Genomic DNA, 21,928 nt, shown 5'->3' on the forward strand with positions numbered 1-21,928 from the left:
AGGGTGTCGACGATGGTCTCTGCCTCCTGGTCAAGCAGAGCATAGGCCTCGGGCCATTTTGTAAAATAGTCCATGGCCGTGAGCACCCAGCAGTTTCCACTGTCTGTGGTGGGGAATGGCCCAACTACATCCACTCCCACCCTCTCCATGGGAGCCCCCACTGGGAACTGTTGGAGCTGAGCATAAGAGCGGCCTGGGGGGGCCCTTTCTCGCTGTGCAGTTGTCACAGCGGCGGCAAAAGTCCTCCACATCCCTCTTGTGCTGCCCCCAGTAAAAGCCCTGACGGAGGCGGTGAAGGGTTTTTGTGACCCCAAAGTGTCCAGTCCCCACCCCCCCATGAGTACTCTGGAGCACAGCCTCCCGCAATGCTTTTGGGACCACCACCTGCCACCACTCCTCTCCCGTAGCTGACTCCTTCCATGCCCGCTGTAGCACGCCATCAGCCAGCCGCAGTCTCTCAAACTTTGTCCACAACCCTTTGGTCGCGAGTGACAGCGCTGTCACCTCTTCCCATGGTGGCCTCACCTGCGCCTCTACCCACTGTAGCACTGGCTGTAGGTCTGTGTCCCGTCCCTGCTGCTGCTCCCATTCATCCATGTCGACAGTCCCCGCTCGCCCGACACACTGTGGCACAGACCCCCTCCTCTGCACACAAGCTCTCTCTCCCGTCCCTCTCTCCGCTCACAGTGGCGGCAGCCGTCTGCAGTACAGGGCCAACGGGACATGGCGTCGGCGTTGGAGTGGCGTGCCCCTGCCCTGTGCACCACTGTGAAGTCATACGGCTGAAGCTCCTCCAACCAGCGTGCCACCTGCCCCTCTGGCTCTCTGAAAGACATTAGCCACTGGAGAGCAGAGTGGTCAGTCCTTACCGTAAAGGGCAGGCCACCCAGGTAGTACTTGAAGTGTTTGAGTACTGGTAAGTACAACACAACCAACTAATAGCCTAACACATAACACACAGCTTTCTGTGCGGGTCGCTACAATATTATGACAGTGTGACCAACAGGGGAGATACAGGAGTGCCGGGAATCAATCCCACACAGGCAGGGGGACCATATGATTGTCGAATTATGGTAATTTATCACGAAGTAGTTTGGATGTTGTGAACTACTACTCCTTTAGTCAACTATATTTTTCTTAAGGGTAGATTTAGTGCAGTTTAACTTATTTTAGTGTTTAGTAATTGGTAGCTTGGTAAACTATATTTTCAGAGTAACTTCCCCAACCCTCCAGTGCCAGAGACGATAAAAACAGAAGTCCTTCATATTCTCTGCTAAGGCTGTTTGAAACAGCTCAAAAGTATCCCGTTCTAGCGTAACCATGGCAACAGTCTCCTGTGCTGTCAAGATGGCGGACGAAGAAAACACACTAACTGTGAGGATAATTTACTTGCTATGAATTGGGATTACAATGGTAAACCGAATAAAATCTGCAATATCTTGGATATAACTAGCTGGGATGTTTGTTGTTAGCAGTGTAATATGTCTAGAAACGTTTTGCTGAGCATTCTCCAGCTCTAGCTAGCTGGAAACATAGCAGCTAGCTAACGACTAACGTTAGCTTGTTAATGCTAGCAAAGTCGTTACAGCTCCGTATGGGGCCATGGCTAAAAGGGATCCAGCTTTTGTCAAATTAACGTCAAAAGTTGGAAGGTTTTACATTTTAACTAACCCTAACCCTTTTCCTAATCTTAACCTAATTATCACAACCTGCTACATTAATACGTTTTGCTTAGCTAGATAATTAGCTAAACTCACGAAATTGATGTCATAACGTTATTTTTTTTTTTTAAATCAACGGGTATGCCTTTATTCCATCCGGCGATAATTAGTGTACATTCAATTCAAATAGTTCAAAGATTTATCTTGCGTTCTTAATGACGCCCAATATTACTGGACGCCACAAGCAGATGTGAAGTCGTCATTACTAGTCGGCGACACGTTGTTATTGTTGGACAGCAAACATGGCGGATGAAAGTGTTGCTGGAGCCAGCCTTATTAACTTTCGTTAATGCATTTGGTAAATAATGCTAAGTCTACTTTCTAGTAGTCAGAATAATCTCACTCGAGATATACTTCTGAGCAGACAACGATATGACGTTGAACGACAGCACAGACGACAGTTTTTGCGATTACGCGCTACAACCACTATATGTACTGACGAAAGAAGCAGCAATCGAGGATGCAACATGCTTTCGAGGTGTGTGGAAGCGGGATAGAAGAAGCGGTGAAGATGTTTGCAGTATGATGTTGAATGGTTTAGACGATGATCAATGGCGCAAACACTTCCGCATGACTCGGACCACATTTGAACACCTTGCACAGTTAGTAGAGTCTGAGAACTAAACAGACCACCAATGTCTGAAACACAATTGAATACCGTGGTGTGCAACACCAAGAGACTACCACATTATTTCAAGTTTATTTGGAGTCAGTGTCTCCACTGTTTGCATCATTCTAAGACAGGTGACTGCAGCTGTCGTGAAGACAAGTACAACCGTTTTATTTCGCTACCTGGTGGTAAAGGCATCCTTGCCACCATCTGTGGGTTTAAGCAGCTTGGGTATCCACAATGTGCTGGTGACATCGGCGAGACACACATCCCCATCACTGCCCCAAAATAATATCCAAAGGACTACTTGAACAGCAAAGGGCAGCATTATCCTGTGTTGCAGGCTGTTGCTGATCACAACCACAACCTCTGGTAAGTGTTCTGCTGCTAGTCTAATTTCTGTTTTGACAAATAGAGGCCATGTTACCACTTGGTGTGATATGCCACATTTGAGGAGTTGGTCTTTTTCTAGCTTCACTGACGTCTATGTGGGGTGTCTAGATGGCACAGTGTTTGCTGTGTTTTGACAGGATGATTAGATATTCAAATTTTATTTGTCACATACACATGGTTAGCAGGTGTTAATGCAAGTGTAGCGAAATGCTTGTGCTTCTAGTTCCTAGTTCCGACCATGCAGTAATATCTAACAAGTAATCTACCAATTCCACAACAACTACCTTGTACTCACAAGTGTAAAGGAATGAATACGAATATGTACATAAAAATATATAAATGAGTGATGGCCGAACGGCATAGGCAAGATGTAATAGATGGTATGGAGTACAGTATATACATATGAGATGAGTATTGTAGGGTATGAAAACATATAAAGCAGCATTGTTTAAGGTGGCTAGTGATACATTACATCAGGATGGCAAGATGCAGTAGATGGTATAGAGTACAGTATATACATATGAGATGAGTAATGTAGGTTATGAAAACATTATCTAATATAAATAATATAAAGTGGCAAGTGATAAATTGATTACATCAATTTTCACATTATTAAAGTGGCTTGAGTTGAGTCAGTATGTTGGCAGCAGCCACTCGATGTTAGTGATGGCTGTTTAACAGTCTGATGGCCTTGAGATAGAAGCTGTTTTTCAGTCTCTCGGTTCCAGCTTTTGATGCACCTGTACTGACCTCGCCTTCTGGATGTTAGCGGGGTGAACAGGCAGTGGCTCGGGTGGTTGCTGTCCTCGATGATCTTTTTGGCATTCCTGTGACATCAGGTGGTGTAGGTGTCCTGGAGGGCAGGTAGTTTGCACCCGATGATACGTTGTGCAGACCTCACTACCCTCTGGAGAGCCTTCTGGTTATGGGCGGAGCAGCTGCCGTACCAGGCGGTGATACAGCCCGACAGGATGCTCTCGATTGTGCATCTGTAAAAGTTTGAGTGTTTTTGGTGACAAGCCGAATTTCTTCAGCCTCCTGAGGTTGAAGAGGCACCGCTGCGCCTTCTTCACCACGCTGTCTGTGTGGGTGGACCATTTCAGTTTGTCTGTGATGTTTACGCCGAGGAACTTCAAACTCTCCACCCTCTCCACTACAATGTAGATAGGGGGCTGCTCCCTCTGCTGTTTCCTGAAGTCCACGATCATCTCTTTTGTTTTGTTGACATTGAGGGGATGAGAGTATTGGCCAACTCTGATAATTTCAGACTGGCAGGGGAGCAGGGGCGGCATCTTTTTTCCCCCAGGAAGTATGTGATTAAACATCTGATTTTGCTTCAGTTATAGAGAATAAGCACATAACTAAAACCTCTGCAAGCATAGTAATGACCTATTTACTGCATGTATACAATTGTTTCTGAATCTACAATTATTCTCCTCTGCCACAGAGTTCAGCGATTGTCATTGGTATAGAGATACCAGTTCATCTGGTAGGAGACCCAGCGTACCCACTGAAGAGGTGGTTAATGACAGGCTTTTCCCAGGACACATCTCTGAATAACCACCAGCAGAAGTTTAATGACCACCTGAGTTCTGCCAGGGTGGCTATTGACGACGTCTTAGGACGCTTGAAAGGATGCTAGAGATGTTTGGTGAAGTGCATCAACGTTGACGACAGACACTAACGGCGTGTTGCATACTGCACAATGTGTGCGAACTGAAGAAAGAACAGTTTCTGGCATGAAGGAAACATTGGCCAAGATCAGTTGAAGAAAGAACCGTTTCTGGCTGAATGGAACTGGATCATCAGCAGACAGAGGCTTAGCTCACAGAGCAAGACCATAGTTTACTACAAGGGCCAGTGGTGGAAAGTGTTGCTACCATACGGGATGCCATTATGACCTCTTTACAGGACACCATCATAACCGTGCACGGATGTTTTAGCTTTGTGGTGCAAGTTTTGTGATTATTGTTAAATACCGCGGTGCTCAAGTTGTGGCTATGCCAACAAAGAACATTTCGTAACAACGTTGTGAATTTGCAGTGCAACACTTTTTTTATTTTTTGCTTGAATGCTATTTACTTTTGCACAGTACGTTTTCAAGATGTTTGTGAATTATGTTAGACTTTGTATTTGTACGATTTTTTTTTACGTGAACATCATGTTACATTACTTTGTACTTTTAAGATTTATGTGAATGTTTTGTTCTTGGAAGAGATCCTCAATAAATGTGTTTTATGAACATGTGTAGAACAAAGTCATCGCAATGCAATTTAGTCCAACCAAATCAACACTCAATGAAATTAATAACATTGTAGAGGTAATTTAATATTTTAAACCCACACAAAAAACCTATCGCTGATAGAAAATGTAGAAATAAACTTGGCAACAAAGCACAGACAAATCTTTCATTTTAACAAATACCGAACACAGTATTTTGTATTTGTGTTTATTCCGGATCCCCATTGGCTACAGCTACTCTTCCTGGACTCCAATTACATACAATAACACATTGTTACACACTACTCTAACATAACATATCTACAATACAAAATCAATAATACATCAACAGTAAAGTGAGTTTTATAAGGGAAGCGAAAGCCCCACAACAAAAGGTGGTGAAAGAGGTAATGAGTGTATTAAAGCTCCTACATAAAAGGACGTAGGCATGCCGTCTCTAGATCCATGTCATGCCTAGTAAAGGGCCTGCTAGCTGCATCAAACTCACTTCAAGTGTTCTAGTCTACCAAAGATGGCTGGCTGTTAGCAAAAGAGTCTGATGGTCCAGGTGTAGTGTACAATGCATCCCCAGAGGGGAATGGTGAAGGTGGCAGGATGCAGGCCAGGAGTTGCTCCAAAATTGAGACTCCCTGACCACATCCCAATTTGTTGCCTCACGGATCTCCCTCTTTTTCAGCTCCCAGTGGCCTCTGAGACGAAGAAACGCCAGGCTCCAAAAGGTAAACGTCTAATTACTCAACAGTGACTTCTTCTCTTCAACAGACTCTACAGTTTTCCATTGAAATGTCACATACACCTGTGTTTTAACATGACAGTGGAGGGCATTAGTTGTACAGAAAAAACATGCATATGATGCTATAGGCCTATTTATTAAGGGGAAATGGTTTGGCTAACTGACAGCATTTACTAAGGTCACCCTAGTCAAAATTACTCTTGACATCCAGGTTGCCTCCCGCAATTAAAAAATGCTCCGGCATAACAGCGTGTGTACGTAATAGAACGTCAGTTTGACATAGAGGAACTACGTCACTGCCTACCAGTGGAGACTGCTGAGGGGAGGATGGCTCATAATAATGGCTGGAATGCAGTCATTGGAATGGCATCAAACACATGGAAACCACTTGTTTGATGTCTTTGATAGCATTCCATTGACTCCATTCCAGCCATTATTATGAGCCGTCCTCCCCTCGGCAGCATCCGCTGCTGCCTAGTCACTACCTTTTCCGCTTGAATAAAATACAAAATAGTAGCTAGCAAGATGATCACGTAGGTTATTTTTTATGAGTGCATTTTGCAAGTGGCTAGTTTGTATTAACTACTTTAACTAAAACCACTGCAAATGTTTTGCATGCAAACTTTGGTTTGGAATCACGACATTCTGGCATGTCTGCTTCGTGATCTGTCTGAAGAGGACCCACCGCAGAGCAATTTTTTTCCCGTTATCATAGTTGCCAAAACAGTCCGTCATTGAAACCCGATCCTCAGTGTTGCATAGGGAAAAGACTAAGTCAAAATGTTAGAATTTAATTAATGCTCGCTGCAGTGTGTTACAGACTTTAAACAAATCTTTTATTTGACTGAAGAGGGCGCCCTTACCCTTTTTCCAATGATTAACCTGACAGAAACTTACAACCATATTCCAGAACACAGTAAAAATATATAGGCCTAGCATTTGTATAGAATAGCTTGTAGATATTGTTTTCATCCATCCCACAGAAGTTGACCTTTTAATAAAAATAAAAAAAGGCCATGATATCACCCTTAGGCCCCCTCATACATCACCCACTGTATTTTGTGTGTCAACTCTTAATGTTGTGCAGCCCACCACAGAAGTCATGTTATTGATACAAAGCAATTGCAGGAGAAACACTAACGCACAGTTCTTCCACTTGACCTCAATTTCCAAAGAGGTGACAAGTTGAATAGTGAACTTGATCCGCTTCAGGGGTCTTTTGATCTCGGCAGGCTTTTCTTCAAGCATTCTGCTCCAACTTATCCTCTTTGCTCAGCTGGACTTTTTTTTTATAGTGAACAGAATAATACAAATCTGTCTCCTCTCTCTCTATACATTACCGAGATCATGCATACAATGAGAGGATTTTTTTGGTGGGGATGAAACCTTTTCGCTGGCTATATTTGGACGGTTCCATGCTGGGTTCCTCTTCCTATTGCTGCTTCTCTATTTATTGTCCCATGAAGACATGTCACAGACAAACCCCCCCCTCCTCAAAATCTGCCCAGCTTTAGTAAGAGTGGACTTAAAGTGCCACAGGGCCGCAGCTGAAACCCAGAGACAAGAATATTATTGCTGTCTCGGCAGGAGCCAAAGCGGATTAAGCCCACAAATAAGGCCACTCCAAATCTGATGCGGCAAATATGAGAGGGGGGATGCAGTCTCCATGCACTGCAGTCTACCACTCAGCGAACAGGGGAAAAGGGAAGGCTTTCTCTGTGGGGTTAGAGTGAGGTTCCAGTCGAGGTTCTTGCTGTGAGACACTGGAGCTCCGACTTAACAATTGGCGAGATAAAACAGAGGGGAGCTTTGGTGTAAATCACAGTTTTTCCACAGGCACTAACCTAACAACATCCACCCAATACCCTGTAGTGAAGTCTCAGGCAGCTTCATTTCATATAGCCAGTGTCCTATTGCTGCCTCACAAGTAGGTACAAGATAAAAGGATTACTGAAATCAAAGAAGTCACTCTATTTGGAATTAGAATGGCAGCTATCTTGAATACAATTGTGTTCTGCTAGAGGAAAGGTTTCCAGTACTGTTATACAGAAGCATGGTTGGCATGGCCATCTTAGCTCACCAAATATATCCGACTGTATTGAATTTCATGTTCCCCATTGTTTGTTTGTCTGTCTGTCTGTAGCATGTGCTCCTTCTCATTCCTGTCAGGAACACTGAGCTCGTTAAAGACATGGTTGCCTGGGCAACAAGGATAATATCTTAATGGCAGAGGCGTAATAAAACAACATCATTGTCTGTAACTAACAATTAGCAGTACTGTAACTATTATCTAACTTACTGAGGTATTATGTCTGAGGAATGTAGCCCGAAGGGCTTTTGTTGGAAAATGTTGCATCGGTCCTTGTCTTATTAATGATTGATGAAGAGCACCGTAGTTTCAGATAATAAAATGACCATACCTTTTAAAGAGACAGTCTCTTCTGATTTATCATTGAAAATGCTATGAATATTTCTTAATTTAATTACATATCTTATTGATATTTCTACATTCCTTTCTTTTTACTTTTTTGGATTATTGTATATTGTTTTGTATTGCTAGGTATTACTACACAAGCATGCTAGGTATTACTACATAAAGCATTTCCCTGCACCTGCGATAACATCTGCAAATCTGTGTACGCGACCAATAAACTTTGATTTGACATAGTTTAACATGAAATGGCCATTCACTGGCAGCATGACTCAACACATATACAGTAATGTCAGCTTCAGTAGTTCTGAGAGGTCAGAATGAAACCGTTTTTGCTGTACTTGATTTCTGACCACGTCATGGATTGTTCTATTAAATCTATTCTTAGCAGTGCGGGTCAACAAGGGCCTTAAATGAGAAAGTGTGGAGGGGTTTGTTTGTTATCGGGCCAATATGCCGTCTCCTCATCACCCCTGAATGTCTACTCTGCCTCTCCTCCTCAGCTCCGGAACTTCCCATTCTGGAGAGGAGGAACTGGCTCATCCACCTGCACTACATCCGCAAAGACTATGAGACCTGCAAGGTATGCTCCCCCCGCCACGCTGTCTCTCCTGGTGGTCCGGTCCCTGACTGTCATTCATTCCCGCTTGTTTAATGTGCATTGGTGTCACACTGACCTTTCTGTCAGCCTAGACAGCATGCAGATAATGAATGAAGGCATCAAGGGCTCCTTCCCCCTCACTTTGTCTTAGTGTCTTCTGCTGAGAAGATAGTGATGTAATCTTCTGTTTCAAGCTGTGTTCCGTCTGGAAATGTGAAAATGCTACTAGCGCATGCTATTTTTCTCCTATCCTGCCTGCGTAGTTAAATAAATACAATAATGAATGAATGAACCCACTACACAATCTCAGAAGTACAGTTTTGTAACAACAGCTGTTATAACACTTGTTGTGGGTGAAAATGGGAATGAACCAAGAATGTTGGTTTACTACAGGTAACTGCCAATAAAGGAAACACTTAAGTAAATGAGAGATACAAAGTATATTGAAATGGGTGATTCCACACAGGTGTGGTTCCTGAGTTAATTAAGCAATTAACATCCCATCATGCTTAGGGTCATGTATAAAATGTTTTGGCTACCATGGCTATGCCCCCATAGGATGACAATGGCCCCATCCACAGGGCACGAGTGGTCACTGAATGGTTTGATGAGCATGAAAACTATGGAAACCGTATACCATGGCCGTCTCAGTCACCAGATCTCAACCTAGTTGAACGCTTACACTTATTGGAGATTCTGGAGCGGCGCCAGAGACAGTGTTTTCCACCACCATCAACAAAACACCAAATTATGGAATTTCTTGTGGAAGAATGGTGTCGCATCCCTCCAATAGAGTTTCAGACAATTCTAGAATCTATGCCAAGGTGCATTGAAGCTGTTCTGGCTCGTGGCGGCCTAACGCCCTATTAAATCAAATCAAATTTTATTGGTCACTTACACATGGTTAGCAGATGTTAATGCAAGTGTAGCGAAATGCTTGTGCTTCTAGTTCCAACCGTGCAGTAATATCTAACAAGTAATCTAACAATTTCACAACAACTACCTTATACACAAGTGTAAAGGAATGAATAAGAATATGTACATATAAATATATGGATGAGCGATGGCCGAACGGCATTGGCAAGATGCAGTAGATGGTATAGAGTACACTATATACATTTGAGATGAGTAATGTAGGGTATGTAAACATTATATAAAGTGGCATTGTTTAAAGTGACTAGTGATACATTTATTGCATACCATTTTTAATTATTAAAGTGGCTAGAGATTTGAGTCAGTATGTTGGCAGCAGCCACTCAATGTTAGTGATGGCTGTTTAACGGTCTGATGGCCTTGAGATAAAAGCTGTTTTTCAGTCTCTCGGTCCCAGCTTTGATGCACCTGTACTGACCTCGCCTTCTGGATGATAGCGGGGTGAACAGGCAGTGGCTCGGGTGGTTGCTGTCCTTGATGATCTTTTTGGCCTTCCTGTGACATCGGGTGGTGTAGGTGTCCTGGAGGGCAGGTAGTTTGCCCCCGGTGATGCGTTGTGCAGACCTCACTACCCTCTGGAGAGCCTTACTGTTGTGGGCGGAGCAGTTGCCGTACCAGGCGGTGATACAGCCCGAAAGGATGCTCTCGATTGTGCATCTGTAAAAGTTTGTGAGTGTTTTTGGTGACAAGCCAAATTTCTTCTGCCTCCTGAGGTTGAAGAGGTGCTGTTGAGCCTTCTTCACCACGCTGTCTGTGTGGTTGGACCATTTCAGTTTGTCCGTGATGTTTACGCCGAGGAACTTCAAACTTTCCACCTTCTCCACTACTGTCCCGTCGATGTAGATAGGGGGCTGCTCCCTCTGCTGTTTCCTGAAGTCCACGATCATCTCCTTTGTTTTGTTCATGATTGAGTTGGAGGATTCCATGGCCACGCAGTCATGGGTGAACAGGGAGTACAGGAGAGGGCTGAGAACGCACCCTTGTGGGGCCCCAGTGTTGAGGATCAGCGGGGTGGAGATGTTGTTTCCTACCCTCATCAACTGGGGGCGGCCCGTCAGAAAGTCCAGGACCCAGTTGCACAGGGCGGGGTCGAGACCCAGGGTCTCAAGCTTAATGACGAGTTTGGAGGGTACTATGGTGTTAACTGCTGAGCTGTAATCGATGAACAGCATTCTTACATAGGTATTCCTCTTGTCCAGATGGGTTAGTGCAGTGTGATAGAAATTGCGTCGTCTGTGAACCTATTGGGGCGGTAAGCAAATTGGAGTGGGTCTAGGGTGTCAGGTAGGGTGGAGGTGGTATGATCCTTGGCTAGTCTCTCAAAGCACTTCATGATGACAGAAGTGAGTGCTACGGGGCGGTAGTCATTTAGTTCAGTTACCTTAGCTTTCTTGGGAACGGGAACAATGGTGGCCCTCTTGAAGCATATGGGAACAGCAGACTGGGATAGGGATTGATTGAATATGTCCGTAAACACACCAGCCAGCTGGTCTGCGCATGCTCTGAGGACGCGGCTAGGGATGCCGTCTGGGCCGGCAGCCTTGCGAGGGTTAACACGTTTAAATGTTTTACTCACGTTGGCTGCTGTGAAGGAGAGCCAGCAGGTTTTGGTAACTCAAAGCGACCAAAGACACTTTTAAAAGTATTTTTTACATTATTTTGCCAGTTACCTGTATGTCTGTCTTAGTTGTCATAGGAATGCTTTATCTGTCAATCACAAAACTGAGTGTAGCCAATGTATTAGTCTTCCTTGCCAGACTCATGGCACTCCACCCCAGTGTGTTGGAGATAGCGGCTGTGGGAAGAGACTACCAACTTAGGAAATACTGTCCATATTCAGTTCTTTCAATATTCTTGTAACATCGGTTTGCTCTAGGATCAGAGATCATGTTTGTTGTTTCCCAAAGGCAATGATCAAAGAGCAGCTACAGGAGACCCAGGGAATGTGTGAATATGCCATATACGTACAAGGTAAGAAGCCATACTATATAACGTTCCACATCCCTCATGTGTTCATCACGTTCAAACTGTTTATCCCAACCACAACAGAGCTCTAGTCTATTCCAGTCAAAACCGAGCTTTAGATGTAACATTTCCTCCCCCCAAAAAGGCTTCTACCCCCTACTGCGCCTTAGATTTGAATGTTTCGGTTTAACGCCTTTTCATGCTAACGTAAAAGCCTCTTTTCTTGCAATGAAGCGCTAATCTTGCGCCTGGAGGGGCAGATCCAGCCATCCCTGGAGCTGTTCCAGAGTTGTGCCATCCTCAATCCCACCAGCCCCGACAACCTCAAACAAGTGGCCCGCTCGCTGTGAGTAGAGAGTACCCCTGCCTCAGCCCTGAGCCTGCCTGGGGGAGACACTGTCGTTGATCAGATCACTCTACAGGCCCAGGCCAGGAACAGGTCATACAGAATATAATAATGATATAAGATTGTGTTAGTGCAGGGTTCCTTACAAGATCAAAGTAGTTTATATGGTATGAGGGATGGGAACTGTTCGGCATCCGCCTTGGTGATGCACGTCTACCATTTTGCAGCAGAATACCCACCGGGCATTAGCTGATTTAGGAGATGTTGAATTTAGGGTTACTCTGTGCGTGTACTTCCATTTATAGTTGTTTATGCATCTTTTTTTCCCTTCAGTTTTCTGCTGGGGAAACACAAGGCAGCCATTGAGGTTTATCATGAAGCTGGGAAGCTCAATGAGAAAGACTGGGTAAGAGAAGATTGTGGTTTCCTCTACTCAGTAGAGTTGCTTATCTTTGGCCTGTACCCGTAACCATTGGCACCGTAAGATTTATCCATCAGCATTGCTCTTCCTGGATTTACGCACTGCTTCTCAGCTATAGGGTTAAAGACTGGAACAATGAACTATATGCATAGTCAGCCGTTTGGATTTGTGTTGTTGCTCCATATAACCACTCTGATATTTTTCTCACTCCAGGAGATCAACCATAATCTGGGTGTATGCTATTCCTTCATAAAAGACTTCCAAAATGTAAGTATGAGATGGGTTTTGACCCACTCTTCATAAGGAAGTAATTAGACTAAAGGGTTATTTTCTAATTCAAATTTCAATATGAAATGGCCTCTCAGCTAGTGTACAAGTATTTGATGGTGGATGATAGAGTAGAGATAGATACTGTATCTGTTGTTTTCCAGTCTGAAGAGCAGTTAAATGCAGCCCTGCAGTTGAAAAAACACGACAGGACATTCATGACACTGGGAAAGGTCCACTTGTTGGCGGGAGACACGAACAAAGCCATCGAAGTGTACAAAAGTGCAGTGGAGTAAGTTTGGATGTAGAGATTGTTAAAACAAACTGTTCTAAAAGTTGGGAAGCTTTGCACCACTTCTAATATGTCCTAGAAAATATCCTAAGTGACATTTGTTTTTTTAAAGAATTGTGAATAGGTGACATTTACAGAGAACATTCACTGTAATTAAGTTTTGTTTAAAAGAAGTTCATCCTCATGGAAGAAAATGTAGGTTTGTTGAAAGGTTGCTTTGTTATTAAAAACCCAAACGTGTAGGTTTTTAATACTAGAGGAACAACTTTCACTGAACTTACATTATTCAAAAAACTGGAAGCACTAAAGCCTTCATTAGGGAATTGTTTTTTAATAATAGAGCAATGATAATATATATGAGTTTTAGAAAACCTTTTCACAGTAATGATTATGCAGCAGAAGGGTAATTTTCCTTACATAGCTATTAATGATGTTCATTTAAGATGGAATAAAAGAGGAGTAAAAAATCCCTAAAGACAAAGAAAACATGCTGTGCTTTGAACAGTGGGATCTGTTCCTGGTTGTAATCACACTAGTTTAACATTTTCCGCTCTAAAATCGTTAATTTCAATCATCTAAACAACTGAATCAGGCTCACTTATCTCTGACTGAAGGCCACCCATGGCCTTGTTCAAAGTACTGTACAAGTCCAAATCTGTTTCAATATCCTCACTAGCATATTACTTAGAACGAAGCAATACATTTATGTGTGCATCCATACTAGCAAATGGTATTTTAGTATGAGTAAGTGTTATGTCAGTATGGATATTAGTATGGATATAGGATCAAAGCCCAAATATCCATTAAATAATAGTCCTATCCAGGGCAGCGGAGGAAATAAGGTAATGACAAAAGTCAGTGTATATATGGGGTCGCCTTGCCGTGTTCATTATTACTACTGCCTATTGGGTAAATTAATTAATCAAGTTGCCCAGCTACTTGGTTTGCTTTTAATTAGACTAACCACTGTGAGCCTTAATTCAACCTCACCCCTCCTCTCAAGGCTCCTTTAAGTCTTTTCTTCCCCCCAGTCATAATTAATACTCTGCAATTATGCTGAAATGAATCCATTAAATAATCAGCAAATTCCAAGCTCCGTTCTTCTATTTGCATTAGGCTAAGTGTAGATAGACATTATTATGTGTAATTACATGCGTGAAGGTGATATTAGAGGTGTCTTTCCCTCCGTGTAGGTTCTCTCCAGAGAATGCAGAGTTGCTGACCACTCTGGGGCTCCTGTATCTGCAGGTGGGTCTGTAATCAACTCTAAACACACTCTTAAGAGTGGAATGTTTTTTTTATTAGGAAATTGGTCAGTATATTATGTTGTGTCCCAAAAAAATGTAAATTAAGTTTTTCCAGAATGGTGATGTTTGTTCGCACTGATTGTTGATATTCTTTCACAGTTGGGAAAATACCAAAAAGCATTTGAACATCTCGGGAATGCACTTACTTATGACCCTAATAACTATAAGGTAAGTGGCCACCATTTTATGAGCTTGTTTCGTTTTTAAAAACCCCTGACACCAATGTACTGTATAACCGCAACATTGAATCTGATGTACTGTATGTGTATAATGTACTGTAGGGTTCCCCAACTGGCAGCCCAAATCGATTTTATTTCGCCGCCCAAGTTTTGAGTAAAAAATGTTTTTCCACAACGAAGCAAAACATTAGATTATGTCAGCACACTCTTGGCATTCTCTCAACACCCATTTTTCAAGCTAGCATATAATGTCACAAAAACCAAAACCACAGCTAAATGCAGCACTAACCTTTGATCTTCATCAGATGACACTCCTAGGACATTATGTTATACAATACATGCATGTTTTGTTCAATCAAGTTCATATTTATATCAAAAACCAGCTTTTTACATTAGCATGTGACTAGTATGTGACTAGCATTCCCACCGAACACTTCCGGTGAATTTACTAAATTACTCACGATAAACGTTCACAAAAAAACAATTATTTTAAGAATTATAGATACAGAACTCCTCTATGCAATCGCGGTGTCCGATTTTAAAATAGCTTTTCGGTGAAAGCACATTTTGCAATATTCTGAGTAGATAGCCCGGCCATCACAGGCTAGCTATTTTGACACCCACCAAGTTTGGTACTCACCAAACTCAGATTTACTATAAGAAAAATTGGATTACCTTTGCTGTTCTTCGTCAGAATGCACTCCCAGGACTTCTACTTCAATAACAAATATTGGTTTGGTTCCAAATAATCCATAGTTATATCCAAATAGCGGCGTTTTGTTCGTGCGGGTAACAAAGGGTGACGCGCATATCGTGACAATGTCAAAATATTCCATTACCGTACTTCGAAGCATGTCAAACGCTGTTTAAAATCAATTTTTATGCAATTTTTCTCGTAAAATAGCGATAATATTCCGACCGGGAAACCCTGTTTTCGTTCAAAGACTCAAAGTTGAAAATGGAGTCGTCTCGTGCATGCGCACGCCCGTCTCATTGTTCTCAGATCGACCACTTACCAAATGCGCTACTGTTTTTCAGCCAGTAACTGCAGAGTCATGATTCAACGTTCTGGCGCCTTCTGAGAGCCTATGGGAGCCGTAGAAAATGTCACGTTACAGCAGAGATCCTTTGTTTTGGATAGAGATGACAAAGAAGGCCAAGAAATGGTCAGAGAGGGCGCTTCCTGTTTGGAATCTTCTCAGATTTTGGCCTGCCATATGAGTTCTGTTATACTCACAGACACCATTCAAACAGTTTTAGAAACGTTAGGGTGTTTTCTATCCAAATCAAACAATTATATGCATCTTCTACTTACTGGGTAGGAGTAGTAACCAGATTAAATCGGGTACGTTTTTTATCCGGCCGTGCAAATACTGTCCCCTATCCCCAACAGGTTAACACTTTTTTGGTTACTACATGATTCCATATGTGTTATTTCATAGTGTTGATGTCTTCACTATTATTCTACAATGTAGAAAATCGTAAAAATAAAGAAAAACCCTTGAATGAGTAGGTGTGTCCAAACTTTTGACTGGTACTGTAGTTGGTGATCCCTGCAGCTGAATCTAGTTGGTGATCCCTGCAGCTGAATCTAGTTGGTGATCCCTGCAGCTGAATCTAGTTGGTGATCCCTGCAGCTGATTCTAGTTGGTGATCCCTGCAGCTGATTCTAGTTGGTGATCCCTGCAGCTGATTCTAGTTGGTGATCCCTGCAGCTGATTCTAGTTGGTGATCCCTGCAGCTGATTCTAGTTGGTGATCCCTGCAGCTGATTCTAGTTGGTGATCCCTGCAGCTGATTCTAGTTGGTGATCCCTGCAGCTGAATCTAGTTGGTGATCCCTGATGTACAATATGTCAGTTATGTGTATGTGTCCCTACTAGGCGATCCTGGCAGCAGGCAGTATGATGCAGACCCATGGGGACTTTGATGTGGCCATGAACAAGTACCGCGTGGCAGCGTGCATGGTCCCCGAGAGCCCCCCGCTCTGGAACAACATCGGCATGTGCTTCTTTGGCAAGAAGAAATATGTAGCAGTGAGTATTCTCATATGGTCCCGTGTGGCTCAGTTGGTAGAGCACGGTGTTTGCAACGCCCGGGTTGTGGGTTCGATTCCCACAGGGGACCAGTACGGAGAAAAACATTTATGAAATGAATGCATTCACTACTGTAAGTCGCTCTGGATAAGAGCGTCTGCTAAATGACTAAAATGTAAATATTTAATGTACTGTACATATAAAATGGTGTCAAGGACAGATGTATGTCATATGATAGATCAAATATGACAGATGTCATATCTTTCCATGGCATCAAAGGGGGCATCCTGTGTCCTTTCTGTGTGAACCAGGCCATCAGCTGTCTGAAGCGGGCCCACTACCTGTCTCCGTTTGACTGGAAGGTGCTGTACAACCTGGGCCTGGTGCACCTCACCATGCAGCAGTATGCCTCTGCCTTCCACTTCCTCAGCGCTGCCACCAACCTGCAGCCCCGCCTGGGAGAACTCTACATGCTACTAGCAGGTAACACTAGCCTGGCCCGGGAGAACTCTACATGCTACTAGCAGGTAACACTAGCCTGGCCTGTGAGAACTCTACATGCTACTAGCAGGTAACACTAGCCTGACCTGGGAGAACTCTACATGCTACTAGCAGGTAACACTAGCCTGGCCCGGGAGAACTCTACATGCTACTAGCAGGTAACACTAGCCTGGCCCGGGAGAACTCTACATGCTACTAGCAGGTAACACTAGCCTGACCTGGGAGAAATCTACATGCTACTAGCAGGTAACACTAGTCTACATGCTACTAGCAGGTAACATTAGCCTGGCCTGTGAGAACTCTACATGCTACTAGCAGGTAACACTAGCCTGGCCTGGGAGAACTCTACATGCTACTAGCAGGTAACACTAGTCTACATGCTACTAGCAGGTAACACTAGTCTACATGCTACTAGCAGGTAACACTAGTCTACATGCTACTAGCAGGTAACACTAGCCTGGCCTGGGGGAACTCTACATGCTACTAGCAGGTAACATTAGCCTGGCCTGGGAGAACTCTACATGCTACTAGCAGGTAACACTAGTCTACATGCTACTAGCAGGTAACACTAGCCTGGCCTGGGAGAACTCTACATGCTACTAGCAGGTAACACTAGCCTGGCCTGGGCGAACTCTACATGCTACTAGCAGGTAACACTAGTCTACATGCTACTAGCAGGTAACACTAGCCTGGCCTGGGAGAACTGTACATGCTACTAGCAGGTAACACTAGTCTACATGCTACTAGCAGGTAACATTAGCTTGGCCTGGGAGAACTCTACATGCTACTAGCAGGTAACACTAGCCTGGCCTGGGAGAACTCTACATGCTACAAGCAGGTAATGCTAGCCTGGCCTGGGAGAACTCTACATGCTACTAGCAGGTAACACTAGTCTACATGCTACTAGCAGGTAACATTAGCCTGGCCTGGGAGAACTCTACATGCTACTAGCAGGTAACACTAGTCTACATGCTACTAGCAGGTAACATTAGCCTGGCCTGGGAGAACTCTACATGCTACAAGCAGGTAATGCTAGCCTGACCTGGGAGAACTCTACATTCTACTAGCAGGTCACACTAGCCTGGCCTGGGAGAACTCTACATTCTACTAGCAGGTCTCACTAGCCTGGCCTGGGAGAACTCTACATGCTACTAGCAGGTAACACTAGCCTGGCCTGGGAGAACTCTACATTCTACTAGCAGGTAACACTAGCCTGGCCTGGGAGAAGTCTACATTCTACTAGCAGGTCACACTAGCCTGGCCCGGCCTGCTCCCATCTGGATTGGCTTTATGTGCCACTTTCCCCAGATACAGATCCAGCCTAGTCCTTTAAGTCCAAGACCAGGCTAAATCTGTGCCTAGGGCATTATGAGTACTATGTAACGTGCAACCTTAAATACTTTGTTCAAGGTTCCACATTGCATTCCCTTATATTTACCCTGGAATAGTGTTCATGTAATGGGATCTGTTTTATAATGTGTTTATGGATGTTTACAGGTTTCTATAGGTTTTATAGGTTTAGTTGTTGTAGTTACCACTGAACTGACTACTCTCCTCATTCAGTTGCACTGACCAATCTGGAGGACGTGGACAATGCCAGGAGATCCTATGAACAAGCTGTGGCTTTAGACCAGTAAGTTCCTCCCAATTGAACTTCTATACAGTTTGAACTTATGTCCTGAGTCAATCCACGAAGTTCAAGTTGTGTTGAATGTAATTCATTTCAAATGAGACTCAGAGATACGTTTCCACGAGCAGCACCGCAGGCCGAGGGGGAGGAGTGGAATCTGTGGAATGGTTTCCAGGTATTTAATGCCATTCCATTTGCGCCGTTCTAGACATTATTATGTGCCATCCTCCCCTCAGCAGCCTCCTGTGATCAGAGTACCTCACGCTTTAATGCTCTTAGTTGTTGCAGACATCAACCCAATATTCCTGTTTACTTCGTACATCGCTGACTCTACCTTTGATTACTGATCTACCTATCTATGACTTATCAAGTCCATCTGTTTTGACTGGCTCCTTGTTCCTCCCAGGTCCAACCCTCTGGTCAACCTGAACTTTGCCATTTTGCTGTACAACCACGGGGACAAGAAGGGAGCCCTGCAACAGTACCAGGAGATGGAAAGGAAAGTCAACATACTGAAGGACAGCAACACTGAGTTTGACCCTGAGGTACAATACAGTAGCTTCCTCTCTATACTCTGTCTGACATGGCACACAGTGTAGGTCAAACACAGGAGGTTGGTGGCATCTTAATCGGGAAGAACGGGCTTGTGGTAATGACTGGAGTGGAATAGGTGGAATGGTATGAAATACATGGTTTGATGCCATTCCATTTGCTCTGTTTCCGGCCATTAATATGAGCCGCATTTAATGTAATACAGTATGGTCAGTATATTGTACCACATTCTCGCGTCGGCATAATAACATCAACAACAACAAATGCCCTCTTCAATTTCTTTACTTTTCCTAATACAGCCATTTTGTTTCCTTAGCTAATGGACATGGCTCAGAAGATGGCCGCTGCCTTGCAGGTGGGAGAGAGCCTGGAGTGGACCAAGCCGGTCAAAGACCCCAAGTCTAAGCAGCGCTCGGCTGGGGCCCCCAGTAAAACCCCTGGTAGCTCCCAGCAGCCCCTAGGCACCAACCAGGCCCTGGAGCAGGCCATGTCCTCCGCCGCAGGCTACAACAAGAGCATCACACTCCCTACAGGTAACACATCACACCATCCTTATATTTTTTTATGCATTTTCCGTGATAGTTGGGTAAATGCTCGCTTAACATAAAGTGTTTACCCTCCACTACACTACTGGTAATTAACTAGGGTATATGGATGAAATAGAGACGTGTCAAGTTAACATAATAATATGATCTTGTCAGTAGACTGTTACCTTGACTCACATCTCACTCTGAGAGCTCCTTGAAGTGGAACACCAATACAAAATTAACTATTTACAGAACACCGCGTATACTTAGTTACATTTTCAATTTCTAATACCTGTCTCTCAGGAGTGTCCCCCCACAGCCAGCCCACGCCCCCCTCCCTGGCCTTGGAGGAGGAGCCTGATGTGGAGACCACCCCCACCCGAGCCCCTCAGCCAGAGGAGTCAGACCCCTCCACCACCCTGCCCCCTCTGGCAGCCAAACCCAAAGTCAAGAAGAGCAAGTTGAAGCAAGAGCGGAACTAGACTGGAGTCCCCTATCTAGTCCACAGGCCTGTAGTGTATCATCACTCCCAGAATGTCACTCAGCCTATCTAGTCCACAGGCCTGTAGTGTATCATCACTCCCAGAATGTCACTCAGCCTATCTAGTCCACAGGCCGGTAGTGTATCATCACTCCCAGAATGTCACTCGGTCTCTATCCGTTTTGGTTTTCATCAATAATAGTTAGTCGAAGGCCACAAGGCGTTCACTAGCTTTTTGATTTAGCTTGTTACAAAGTGCTTTATGTTGCTCTTTCTTAATGGTCTTACCAACCAAGGTGAGCCAGCCTAGTGACAGAGGTGTCATAATGAGTTGACTTCCTGATCATCAAAGGCCTTTGACATGATCTCTTTTCAGTACGTTTCAGATACTTCCTCTGTTCAACTTTCTCTATCGGGCATATGATTTTTTACTTAGTCTTGGTCAGTGGCAGGTCTGGATTGTTGTTTATAATGACACTAAATATACATTCCTCCATTTTAAGTAACCTCTAAGATATGACAATCATGAATGAGATGAGAGAAATAAAGATGTTAGTGTTTTATACCTAATATGATATGGATTTATCAAGGGCCTTTTTTTAAACTATTGTTGAATTTTAAGATGTTCCAGAAATTGTGATGTTTGTCTTGACAGAATAGATGTGTATTTATTGTTGCAAAATCCAAAGTGTCATGGAGGTGATTGATAGTGTTCTGCTCTTTATTTTAGTCACAGTAGTGTTAGGCTAAATGCGACACGGTTGGTTGGGTAAACCATGCTAGCGTGATGCGTAGCCTTGTCTGAGACTAAAGACTTGACTTAGCTCCCCAAGCTAAGGCCTATACTTTAGCTCAGCGGCTAACAGTTGTGGCACGCAGAAGACTCATTTGTGTAAGTGTGTGTGAACATGCATGTGATATACAGGTAACTGACAAAATAAACGATACATCAAATCAAATGTTATTTGTCACATGCGCCGAATACAACAGGTGTAAACCTTACCGTGAACAAGCCCTACCAACAAAGCAGTTCAAGAAATAGATAATAAAATATTTACTAAATAAACTAGTTTTTTAAAAATCGAATCAAAAAGTAACACAAGAAATGTACATAACAATAACGAGGCTATATACAGGGGTTACCGGTGTCATGAGAATTTTCAATCCCAATGATAATAACTAACAATCAATAAACTTTGACTAATCCCCAAGGTTTGTAAGACAATGGGTTAATAATAATTAGGCAAAGACTCAGCTTATGCAAAAGGTCCATACAGTTTATTCAGAGAACGTTCTGAAGTCCATAATACAGAGACATTCATTTTATAACTTGCTTCTTCCTTACGCACATACATACACACGAACAGTAGGTATCCTACGCACATACATACACACGAACAGTAGGTATCCTACGCACATGCATACACACGAACAGTAGGTATCCTACGCACATGCATACACACGAACAGTAGGTATCCTACGCACATGCATACACACGAACAGTAGGTATCCTACGCACATGCATACACACGAACAGTAGGTATCCTACGCACATGCATACACACGAACAGTAGGTATCCTACGCACATGCATACACACGAACAGTAGGTATCCTACGCACATGCATACACACGAACAGTAGGTATCCTACGCACATGCATACACACGAACAGTAGGTATCCTACGCACATGCATACACACGAACAGTAGGTATCCTACGCACATGCATACACACGAACAGTAGGTATCCTACGCACATGCAT

At 43.6% G+C, this 21,928-nt stretch overlaps 1 protein-coding gene across 4 annotated transcripts; it reads left to right on the forward strand.

The window, feature by feature from the left end:
• Window positions 1-1,328: 1,328 nt before the first annotated feature.
• LOC115166816 (Bardet-Biedl syndrome 4 protein) lies at window positions 1,329-21,124 on the forward strand. Of its 4 annotated transcripts, none has more exons than XM_029720659.1 (16): window positions 1,329-1,374; window positions 5,642-5,684; window positions 8,633-8,712; window positions 11,571-11,634; window positions 11,863-11,974; window positions 12,308-12,380; window positions 12,609-12,662; window positions 12,827-12,954; window positions 14,148-14,202; window positions 14,361-14,429; window positions 16,322-16,474; window positions 16,786-16,957; window positions 18,539-18,608; window positions 19,012-19,150; window positions 19,474-19,690; window positions 19,988-21,124. In XM_029720659.1, the coding sequence occupies exons 1-16, from the start codon at window positions 1,348-1,350 to the stop codon at window positions 20,164-20,166; spliced, it is 1,635 nt and encodes a 544-aa protein (XP_029576519.1). In that variant the 5' UTR covers window positions 1,329-1,347; the 3' UTR covers window positions 20,167-21,124. The 4 variants fall into 4 exon arrangements, with proteins under 4 accessions (XP_029576519.1, XP_029576520.1, XP_029576521.1 ...); XM_029720660.1 differs by having other exon boundaries at window positions 1,340-1,413; XM_029720661.1 differs by lacking the exon at window positions 1,329-1,374 and adding an exon at window positions 1,442-2,703.
• The last annotated feature ends 804 nt before the right edge of the window (window positions 21,125-21,928 follow it).

The sequence above is a fragment of the Salmo trutta genome, chromosome 29 (assembly GCF_901001165.1).
Source record: "Salmo trutta chromosome 29, fSalTru1.1, whole genome shotgun sequence".
Taxonomy (NCBI): domain Eukaryota; kingdom Metazoa; phylum Chordata; class Actinopteri; order Salmoniformes; family Salmonidae; genus Salmo; species Salmo trutta.